Source organism: Vidua macroura, chromosome Z (assembly GCF_024509145.1).
Source record: "Vidua macroura isolate BioBank_ID:100142 chromosome Z, ASM2450914v1, whole genome shotgun sequence".
Taxonomy (NCBI): Eukaryota; Metazoa; Chordata; class Aves; order Passeriformes; family Viduidae; genus Vidua; species Vidua macroura.
In genome coordinates this window covers 72,775,924-72,787,214 of record NC_071611.1, presented here as the reverse complement: position 1 = coordinate 72,787,214, position 11,291 = coordinate 72,775,924, and the positions used below count along the sequence as shown (strand labels likewise).

At 47.8% G+C, this 11,291-nt stretch overlaps 1 protein-coding gene across 1 annotated transcript; it reads left to right on the top strand.

Annotated features, from left to right (window-relative positions):
• The first annotated feature begins 2,633 nt into the window (after positions 1-2,633).
• On the top strand, positions 2,634-11,023 carry LOC128822285 (serine/threonine-protein kinase PAK 3-like). Its single transcript, XM_054003975.1, has 9 exons — positions 2,634-2,740; positions 3,047-3,110; positions 3,817-3,865; positions 4,616-4,728; positions 5,358-5,475; positions 6,318-6,417; positions 6,864-7,060; positions 9,563-9,700; positions 10,804-11,023. Exons 2-9 carry the CDS (start codon positions 3,061-3,063, stop codon positions 10,909-10,911), a joined length of 873 nt encoding a protein of 290 aa, XP_053859950.1. The 5' UTR covers positions 2,634-2,740; positions 3,047-3,060; the 3' UTR covers positions 10,912-11,023.
• The last annotated feature ends 268 nt before the right edge of the window (positions 11,024-11,291 follow it).

Below are 11,291 nucleotides of genomic sequence, written 5' to 3'. Positions count from 1 at the left end.
CACTTGGCCGAGCACAGATGCTGCAAGAGTGCCATTCCCAGTGCAATGCTCTGCATCTGATTGCATTCCATAAGGACCTAAGTGCTCCAGATTCCCTGGGAGTGTGGTTTATTGAAGCAACAGGAGAGCAATCTCAGGATTGCTGCTGATCAGGGCAATGGCTACCAAGTGTGTGTAGCAACAGAAACGATAGGAAAGAGAGATTATAAGAGTGAGTACTATATTTCTATCTATCTATCTATCTATCTATCTATCTATCTATCTATCTATCTGTCATTTGCATAATTGAATCTTCTTGGCTCTGGTCCAAAGCAGTTGGAGGTGCAAAGTTCACCTAAAGCATCCCTTTCAGGAGAGGATTAGAGACACGTTCTGTTGACTGATTCTGAGCAGGCAGAGCTGTTTCCCCCTCCAGATATGGTGTTTTTTTTCCCCTCAGAGCTGTTTTCCTCCTCCAGCCTCTTCGTCCTGAGGCCCCCAGTTAATTCTTTAATTTTCTGCCTGTCCCAGAGAGGTGGAAGAATTCCATGTTTTAGGTGGTGAAGAGAACATGAACTCCAGAAGTGTCTCTCATAAAGGGTGAGCTCACCCAGGTAGCCACCTGCAGAGGCAGGATGGAGCTGTGGGACTGAGCTGGGTGTCAGTCACTACTGAAAGACAAACAGGACATGGCAGGAGCAGAGGGAGGCCCTCACCAGACCCCTGAGAAATGCCACACCTTCCCTGTCAGCTGCCTGAGAGGCTGTTGGAGCTTCAGCCCCAGATGGCCCCTGATTGTAGTGCCAGGGTCACTTTGGAATCTGTGCCTCCCCAGGGGCAGAGAATGACCCAGGAGAGCAGCAGCACAGTGCTCTGGAAACGTGTGAGCCCATCAGTCCTTGAGTCTTGGCCCACAAATGTCCTATGGAAAGTTGAAACCCATCTTCTCTTGCTTTCTGTGCAGATCCTTCCAGAGAAAGAGCAGGAGCAGATTGCCTTATCAGAGATGCCATGCCAGACTCAGGGAGAGCTGAGAGCCCGAGAGCAGGAAGAGCAGCTCAGGCAGCAGGTGGAAGAGCCACAGGAAAATGGCCAGGTAAGCCTGACTCGCCAGGTGTCAGGGAAAGGGCAGGAAGAAGGGCATAAAACAGAGCTCTTGGGAGTGAGGAGGCCAGGAGTCCCAGAGGCACTGAAAGCACAGAGCCTTGGAATCTGCAGAGATCAGCACTGGGACAAGAGGGTTCCATTGGAAGCAGGTGTGGGTAGGGAAGCAGAAAGAAGTGGCTGAATAAATGTGATTTTGAGGCTGCAAGAGGAAAAAGCTGAGCCTTATGGCAGCTCCCAGTCACTTGCTCTGCATTTGTGTGTACAGAGCATCAAGGCAGAGCCACAAGCAGAGCAGCCCGAAGCTCAGAGTGCCATCATGGAAGTAAAGAAGAGGAACCAGGAAGAGACAAGAAGAATTCAAGAGGAGATGAATCTCCATCAGCAGAGGGGCGATCAACAAAACCAGGTGAGTGAAAGAGTGGCAGCCACTCCACTCATGAAAGATCCTCTCTCTCGTATTTTACAGAACTTGAAGGAACAGCTGGACACAGACTTTCAGAAAGCTCACGCTAAGATCAAGGCAAGGGAGAAGAGGCAGGAGGAAGAAATTAAAATCATCAGAGAAAAACTTAATCCCCTCCCTCAGGCTCTACAAAAGCAAGTGAGTGAAAGAGGGATAGCCACGGCAGTCACCAAACTGGTGGTTTCTGCCCTTCTGGCCTTCCCAGTGCAGAGCAGCAGGGAGCGGGGTGATGCCTCTGAGTGCCATCCTGCTCTAGTGTGTATCACAGTCACTCAGAAGGACATTTCCTGGTGTGCTGAATCTCAACTACTGCCCTGGACAGGGGGACTTGTCCTTTGGCCTTTTGGCCAGCAGTCATCCAAATTGATTCCTGCTGGCCTGTTCCTGCTCTCCTTTTTTCTTGAGGTGTTTTTACAGGGGAATATGGTGACCCAGATGGAGGATTGAAACAAGCTGTCTGTATCCCTTGTAAATCTGTTCTTTCCTCACAGTCACTGACTCTTGACTGACAGGGACAAGCTGTAGTCTCTGACTGCTTTGTTCTGTTTGACTTGAGGTGCAAGTGTTGACATCTCACCGGGCAGCCGGCAAAGACTTCCGGCAAATGAGTGGCACTGAAGAGCCCCGAGGCGAGCGTGAGGCACAGGAACTGTCCCCACCTAAGGTGCTACAGGTTGGGCATGACCTGAAGATGGTGCAGGAAAAGAGGACACATTGGGGGGAGGCCGAACACTTGAACAAGGAGCTGCAAGTGTGTCTGAAGCCCTTGGAGGGGGAAAGGAATCCTTGAGAGGAAGTAGAATGGTCATTGTGGCAGTGATCCTTCAGAAAATCCATGAAAATGGACCATGAATCTGGCCATCCACTCGAGTAGAACTAGCCTTTGGTTTTGACCCATCCAGTCTGAGAAGTGGACATCAGAAAAAACCCACTTAAGAGCCCTGCATGTTGCTGACAGCACCTTCCTAAGGGCTTGCATTTGAAATGGAATCTCAGGCTAATCTCTGCCAGCCACCTTTCTGACATAAACTCATTTCTTGTCTCAGATCTACAAGGGCTTTGTCACCAAACCTGCTGCAGCCTTTGCTCTCCAACCTGAGAAGCGGAGCCGGGGCGGTTTGTTCATCTCCAGTGCTGACCCAGCTGCTGCTCAGCAACAGGAGATCAAGGATGACTCCCTGGAGCTACTGAGTACGTCTGCTGTATTTCTTGTCTGAGGGACAGTCTATTGTGTGCAGGTGCCAGCATAGCTGTACCAAATGTTTTTCCTGAGTTTGGTGTCCCAGGGACATTTAGAGACATTTCCCCACAGGAACTGCTGTAGAAAAGCAGTCTCTGTGCTGGCCACCTGTGCCGCAGAGCTGTCTGCCTGGTTGTTGTTGTTACCCAGCCAACCACAAAGGGTTCAAAACTCCAGGCTCTGGGTCTGCCTTTTGAATCTCCTGGAAGCTGGGATCTCTGCTTTAAAGTGAGCATCTTGCATTTTGTTTCCCTCAGGGAAAATAGTGAACATGGAAAATCCTGTGATGAAATACACGGAACTGGAATATATTGGCAGAGGGTGAGTCCAACCACAGTTACTTCTACATAACCATGGGCCAGGTGTTTTTCTGATGGAATATCTATGCAGTGTGAAGTCAGAGCAGCTGTAAACAGATATCTATCCCCATGTTCAGACACTGGGGATAGATTGTCCCATCTCTCAGTGCTGCTCCGAATTCGTGAGTGTGCCCAGAAGGCATTGGCAGAGACACCTCCATGCTGCCAAGTTCTTGCCTGCAGCAAGGAACAGGACCTGGAAGATCTCCTTGTCTCTCAAGTGTGGGACAGTTCTGTGTTAATTTCCTGAGCATTTTTGTATATCTCCAAATCATACAGCCACACTAATAAAAGGGGAAGAAACGTGCTTGCCTGAAAGAGCAACCTACTCCCTGATAGCTGTCAGATAACAGTTCTCAGGAACATTTCTTTCCAAAAGATTGCTGAAGGAAATACTCCATGGTCAGGATAAAAACTGCACAGTTTAGAACCTGAAACCCAAGATGAAAGAAGGAGCTCTCCTTAGGAGCTGAGGCAGTAAACAGCAACGCTTCAGGGACAGGCCCAGTGCCCATGCACTTGAGAGGAAAATGCATCATCTGCCTTTGGGCAGAGCCGCCTGCATCCGGCAGGTTTTAGGCATTTGCAGCAGAGATCTCCTCTGTGGACTGGCTTTCACTGCAAGATCTGAATGTCTTCTCCTTTCTTTGCTGCTTTTTTGTTTCTAGGACTTTTGGAGATGTTTGCAGAGCACTTGACAATGCCACAGGAGGGCAGGTAAATGTCAACATCTCCCGCAGGTCCTCTGGTGTGAGCAGCTGTGGCTGGAGCTTTGAGTAGAGCTGTGCTGAAAAGGCACAAGAAGCACAGACTGCTACCAGCCTGCAAAATACATTTGGGACAGTCTTTGTCCTTCTCAGCTGCCAGAAGGAAGGCAAGGAGGGCAGCAGTTCCTTTCAGAGAAGGATGTGCTCATTTGCTCTCCATTGCTAAAACAAAGGAGGTGCCTTTGAGCATCTCACTGCTCTTTGGGGCTACGGCTTCAGAGTCCTGAATTCTCACTTCTGGCTGCCAGGAAATGCATCTGAAAGTTACTGGTAGTTCCTTAGCCACCTGCAGTGCTGCACTGGGGAACTGCACATAGGGAGAGATCTGCACGGTGTCCCTAAAAGCCCTAAGCCCTGCCCATAGCCCAAAATATATCCACAGAGTATTAAGGCATGGATTACTTCTTCTGAATCCCAGACAAAGCAGCAGGGAGTGTGCTCAGAGCTTTGTGGGTGATAGTTGAGACACCACAGTTACCAAGTGGACAAGGCAAAACCTCAGTGGCCACGTGTCCTGTAAGTGGCCTCCAAGGGAGCAGAGAAATGGGCTGTTGCAACGTCAGTTCCTAATTACTGCAATGCCCAATCACAAGGCAGTTTGGCACAGCTCGGCTGTGGCATTGCAAAATCACTCGCTCCATGTGCCTTGTGGTCTTGTGCCGCCAACTTCTCAAGTTACTGATTTTCAATGTCATTTTAGGTGGCCATAAAGAAAATAAATCTCCAAGGACCGAGGAAGAAGGAACTAAAAGTCAATGAATTCATGCTCATGAAGACAAATAAGAATCCCAACTTGGTCAACTATTTAGACAGGTGAGTTGTTGTGAATGTTTGTTTACATATTGCAAACATGCATGGTAAAATTCCACTTTGTTCACTGGCAGAAAATAGAGCTGTAATTATTGGTTAATTATTATTGCTCTGCTTATCTCCAGTGGATGGGAAGAGAGTGCATCTTGTCTCCATGAGTCTTCCCTGGTACACAGAGTTTGAAAATTATTCAAAAACCTGCATCACTCATATCTTACTAAATCAATAGCCTGTAAGTTCACAGCCACCACATTGTTTTGGGGATTGATTTTTTTTCAAGGGTCCTCTTACATCCAGATAAACTGACATGGATTTCCCTTGGATTGTGTCCCCTCTTTTCCATTACTTTGCATGCCAGGAAGACTAGGTGCTTATTTCCAGAAACACGCAGTTTGACAGGTTTTTGATCTGTTCCTAACCTGCAGTTTTTACTTGCTGGCAATTGAAGACATCTCCTTTTTTCACAGCTGTGCCTTTCTTCTTGAGACAGATTGTAAACAATGCACAGCCTAGAGGGAATGTCTATTCCTTTCATTCTGTCCTTGTCACAAAGGGACTTGGAAACAAGAATCAATCAAGAAAACAACCTAGCCATGCATGTTTATCTCCATGCTCTTGTTTCCTTCTTTCAGCTACCTTGTGGATGGGCAGCTCTGGCTGGTCATGGAGTACATGGACGGAGGCACTCTGAGTAATGTCATCAGCGAGACCCACCTGTCTGAAGACGAGATGGCAGCCATCAGTAGGGAGGTCAGCAATCCCACCTGTGCTGCCCAGGGCTTGGGCAGGATTGTCTGGGAAACAGGGCTCCAACCTGGAGTGATTTCATGTGCCAAGCTTTGTTTCTGTGTTGCTGGTATGCTATGGGCAAGCAAAAACCTCTCAAGTGAAATGCCTGCCAGTGCCCCTGCACTCACAGTACTCAGTTCTTGTACTCATATCTCCTACTGTTGTATTCTCACTGTCCCTTGTATCTGTATTTGCTGCTCTCCACCTTCCCTCCCTAAACTTTTATCTCCAGCCTGTCTGCACTGCATTCCTTGCCTGTAAAAGCAATGGTGCTGGTGGCAGCATTTGAAATGATCAGCAAAGAAAAAAGACTCATTTCTCATAGTCCTCAACTGAAAAGGACAGTAGTGCAGCCAAAATGCTCTTTGCTTCAGGAAGGTGACTGTTGTGATACTTTAAGCCTGTGCTGAGGCCAGCAACAAAACCTTTGTCATGCAGCCTCCCACCCAAAGTGATCCACTTCACACCAAAGGGAGGGACTTTTTCTTCCTTGGCAAAACCCCTCACTTGTCCTCTGCATGGAGAAAGCACATCCACAGCAGCAGCAGTCATCCTGGCTGGTTTGCAGGGGACAGTCTACAACAACAGCAGCTGCTGTTGCTCTTTCAAAAGCTGACATGCCTTTCCTCAGAAAGATCCTGCTCTGCAAGTGGTGGAGCAGCAAGCTCTTCCTCGCAATGGCACTGTGTTCTGCCATTACTCGCCATTCCCCTGCAGAGGGAATCTTTTAGAGCTCTTTCCTTTCTTGTGTAATGAAATCACATCACTAATTTTTGCCCTCCTGTTTCTGTTTTCTCTCTCAGTGCCTGCAAGGCCTGGATTTTCTTCACTCGAACCATGTGATCCACCGATATGTGAAGAGCAGCAACATCCTTCTCAGAACCGACGGCTCTGTCAAGCTGGGTCAGTGTATTCTTGGTCAGGTGCAGCATTCCAGGGATGTGGGCTGTGGGGCTGCTTTGAGTGACTGCCAGCTCCCCAAAAATGGTGTTGGTGGCAGTGCAGGGCCCCCCACTGTGAGCTGATGACACAGTTGCAATGTGCACAGAGGTATAAGGAACCACGAGAAGTCAAGAGTGGCATTGCTCTGTGTGTGTCTCTTCCAGAGGGAGGGAGCTACAATGTAAAGCTTCAGGGGAATGAAGGCCACTGCTTTGAGCAGCCTTAAAACACCTGGGTTTTTTTGGAAGTGGTCAATACCATACTTCCTTGGCTAAAGCCCCAAGGAAACCAAGCGTGGACAGTTCTCCAGGAGACTCAACAGCACATTCTTAGACTGAGAGTGGGGAATTCTTTTGCTTGATTTCCTAACTTGAGCTGGCTTTCATGGTATGTTTTTTTCTCCACAGCTGACTCTGGCCTGTTTGTTCAGCTCACCCCTGAGCAGAGTCGACGGAGCTCAGTGGCCAGCACTTCTGGGTGGATGGCGCCTGAAGTGGTGACAGGTCAACCATGTGGCCCCAAAGTGGACATATGGTCTCTTGGAATCGTGGGCATCGAAATGGTGGAACGAGAAGTTCCTTACCAGTATGAAACTCCTGTTTCGGTAAGGTGCAAATACTCACTGATCCTGCTTGTCTTTCTCACCTGTCCCATGGTCAGTGTGCCATTGGACAAAATCCCATTGCCATCTGCTGGCACCACTTCCACCAAGGTCCCCTTCTGAAAATGTCCCTGCAGCACATCAGCATCTGCTGTTGATTTGGTTGCATCAGAAGGGAAGAGGAAGGTAACCAGTTCAGAAACCTAACCAGTTCAGAAACCTGCCATTTTGGCCTCCAGCCATGCCTGAAATTTCTCATTTGCTTTTTGAACCCTGCTGGAGCTCGGTCTCTGAAGGACAAGAATTTTTTCAGTGGAGAGATTAGACATGTGGTAAATAGCCTGAGAAATGGAGGTTAGACCTTCCCAGTTTCAATTTTATAGAAAAACAAAAAGCAAAAAAGAAATAGAAAAAGAAAAAAAGAAAGAAAAAGAAAAAGAAAAAGAAAAAGAAAAAGAAAAAGAAAAAACGAAACAACCACCAAAGCTATGCCCAAGTAGTTTTGTGTAGGAGCGATGGTGGGTAGGACAGTCAGGGTGGACAGAGACGAGAGATCTTTGAAGCCAGGTCTTGGAACTTTTGGTTTATTGCAAAGGGCGTGGCTGCAGGGGCCCTGTTTGGAGCTGCCAGCCACAGCTCGGAGCAGGCCCAAAAGAGGAGCCCAAAAGAGAGACCTGAAAGAGCGAGGAAGTTCTGGTTACAGCCCACTAAATCTTCTTCTGTGCTGAATATTCTAATTGTCACTAACCAATCTAGTACAAGATACAGATCCTATAGCATTTAGCTACAGCCTATAGGAATCATTACATTACCATACTGTGTTACATTTTAAACCCTAAAAACTACTCTTTGCACCCCTTCTGCCAAGCTAGTAGGGCCTGCTCTGACCCTTGGACCTGTCTGCAACCAGAGGGTATTGTTTAATCAAAAGGGGATTACCTTCAGCCAGCCATACCATTGTTTTCCAGTTGCTCAGTAACTAAGGCTAGTAACTATCTCAAAGCTTACTTTCATTTCAATCTCGCTTATAGTTTCCATATTCTAAAAATCTTTTGACAGGCAATCATATTTAGAAGGTTTCCCTGTTTCATCTTCCCCAACACTTTTGCTTTCTTGTTCTTTTTTTAACCACAGCACATCAATTTTCCTCCAAACTGTAGCATCTTTTCCCAATCCTGTTGGCCTTCAAAACTTTCAGGCTTTCAAATCATCTGTACATTGTTCAGTCTTGCGTGTGGGTGGCCTGGATAAGTTTAGGATGTGTTTTTCTCCGACTGCAGTTAGAATTGTACACTAAACTCTTGGCTGTTTCTGGGTACTTTAACAAGTTGATGAGCTTGCAGCCAGGTGCCCGGGGCTGGGATCCAACGTGGGCGGTTGACGCCGGTGCTGTGTTCCTTTACCACAGGAGCAGGGCCACCCCTGGCTTGCACAGCTCTAAGGACAGTGAGGACTCCAGCTCCCCACCATGTCCAGTGGCTGAGCCCAGTTGCAGAGAGACAGGATAAAACCCTCTTTGTGACATCTGGGGCTGTGGGAAAAGGAAAGAAAGCTGCCATAATTATTTATACTCAAGGGGAGTGTGTTTGCTGTTTTAGGCTTGGAAATTTTCCTCTGGCTTGAAGAGGATAATAACAAAGTCTTTTTGGTCACCATCTATTTCAGTGCCACCAGCACAGAGCTGTTAGTATTGTGATGGGCATTTTTATGGAGACCAGGCCACAGCCTGGTGCCATGGAGAGCTAGCCAAAACCTCCCATTTCTTACCCAACACTTTCTGCGATGGGGACACCATTAATGCATTGATTGAGTATCCAAATGAGCAGAGGGTGACCATAGGGATGGCACTTCTTCTGATTTGACCTTGAAAAGTTTTCCTTTTGCCACTTAAAGAAGCTGAAACTTGCAGCTGAGAGACAGAGCTGCAGGTGGCTCCTGTGTGCCCAAGCAGGCATTTTCATCCCAATACATTTGTGCAGGCATCTTAAACTGTCTGTGTTGAATATGAGATTCCAAATGTTTGTTTCCTTACCTGGCGGATTTCCTTTTTTGCCTTCCACGTACCGCTGTTTTCTAGAAGAGGACAAGAAGCTCGATGAGTTTTGGTTTATGACCACTGTGCTTAAGGGACCAACAAGCACTGCAGAGATGCCTTTCATGTACTAATCCTTGGAAATAGTAGAGTTAGTTAGTGTAGCAGAGTCTGTCTTCTCAAAAGCCTGTCAAGCTGGTGCAAATCCTCTGAAAAGGAAACATGCTTTGCTGATGTAGTTCCCACTAACTAGGTCAGTCAATGAAATCAGCTGCCAAGGCAAGATCTGCTGAATGCTGGAAAAGCTGTGGCTGCACTGGGGTTTGGGTTTTTGGTTGGTAAAGAAAAGTCATCTCTGGGTCTCTGCCAGGGCAGAAACTGCCCTGCAGAGTGGAGCTTAAACAATGGGATCTGAGAGAGCAGTTACAGATGGGAAAGAAGCAGCTGGAGCCTTATGTTTCCTTTTCCTGCAGGCTCAACTCCTGATAGCCAGAGGAGGGAGACCAAAGCTGCGGCAGCCCAACCGATGCTCGTCTTGCCTGCGTGACTTCTTGAGCTGCTGCCTGCAGACAGACGAGGCACGGCGCTGGTCTGCCAAGAAGCTCCTGCAGGTAAAATGCAAAGGGGCTGCAGGTGAAAGAGTGTCTGAGGGATGGGCTCCTCCTCCAGTGAGGTCCAAGGCATCAGATGAGCCCCCGTTCCTCCTCACCTCCACTCTTGGTGCTGTTCAAATGAAAACGGTGAAGAATCCTAGACTGGGCTGGGCTGGCAGGGCCCTGTGAAGGTCATCTGGTCCAAGTGTCCTGCAATGAGCAGGGACATCTTCAAAGAGATCAGGTTGCTCAGAGCCCTTTCCCACCTGACCTGGAATACCTGCAGGAATGGGGCACCTACAAGCTCTTGGGACAACCTGTGCCGGTGTTGCACCATGCTCCGAGTAAACAAGTTCTTCCTCAGACTTACTCTAACTTGATCCCCATTTTGTTATTAAAAATATTTGCCTGCATTCAATTGTTAACTGGCCCTGATAAAAAAGATGTCCCCCATTTTCTTCAAAGCCACTCTGAAGTCTTGGAAAGTGGCAATAAAGTCTCCCTGGGGCCTGTTCTTCACGAAGCTGAATAACTCCACCTCTCTCCGCATTTCCTGAGAGGACAGGTGCACTGTTTTCTGGCTGTTTCTGTCACCCTGTTTTGTAATTTGGTGGGGTGTTCTGTTTCATCTAATGGCAAAAGAACTGAAGTAGAGCAATACAGGGTACAGTGCCATGGAACTGCAGCAGCCAGCGCCACTCGGCTGGCCCTGCTGGGAAGGAAGGTGCCATCCAGCACAGGAGGGGCAGGGCATGGAAAGGTAGACACTGCTCTGTCTCCCTGTGGAAATTAGCACGGTGCCTGTCTCTCAAAGACAGGGACCTATGTGGGTCATTGGAGTTTCCTGAAAGGAAGAAACCCCAGGGACAGAAAGCACCATTTCTAGAGCACTGGCAGGGCAAAAATCCCAGCTAGATGAAGACAACACAATACAGAGATGAATGGGATTCTGGGCCAGGTTTGCCTGTGATGGCAAGGTCCAGCAAAGGATGACAGGGGAGCAGATGTCCCCGTCACTCCTCTTTCTGGGTCTTTCTAAGTACCAAAGGAATCCTGAAGCACTGAGCTTGGAAAGTCATGGTTCACTGCTCTTTGTTTTTTTTTTTTTATCCTGTGGACAGCATCCATTTGTAACATCAGCCAAGCCAGCGTCCACCCTGGTACCACTCATCAACTCAGTGAAGAAGGAGAAGAAGAAGACAAGAAGAGTCAAGATATTATCTCCATAACCAAGTTAGAGTAGGATTGTAGAGTAGGACTCTAGAGTAGGATTGTTGAGTAGTTTTGTAGTATAGGTTTATAGAGTAGGATTGGAATTAAATAAAGTTTCTGAAGCATCAACTCATTTGGAAGATTCCCCTCCTTCTGACCCCTTCAGAAAACGCAACATTTCCTTCTGAATTGCCAGGTGTTTTTTATTGGTGCTAAGACACGCTTATGGCTTCTTTGGTATGGTTTGTAAGTGGAGAAGGCTCTTCTTCATTCATCCTCTCCAGACCACACTGTCTTTGGAATACAGCCCACTGGTCCCTTTTGGCACATCTGGGGCACTTCTAGTTGAGGCAGAAATGGCAATGGCATTAGCAGGAAAAACCAAAGGGGAAGAGGG

What these genes read in the sequence shown, in the direction of transcription:
- LOC128822285 (XM_054003975.1), top strand. Translation starts at nt 3,061, where the DNA reads ATGGAAAATCCTGTGATGAAATACACGGAACTGGAATATATTGGCAGA. An exon ending in TGGCAGCCATCAGTAGGGAG is followed by an intron (nt 5,476 to 6,317) that starts GTCAGCAATCCC and finishes TTTCTCTCTCAG; the next exon opens with TGCCTGCAAGGCCTGGATTT. An exon ending in CGACGGCTCTGTCAAGCTGG is followed by an intron (nt 6,418 to 6,863) that starts GTCAGTGTATTC and finishes TTTTCTCCACAG; the next exon opens with CTGACTCTGGCCTGTTTGTT.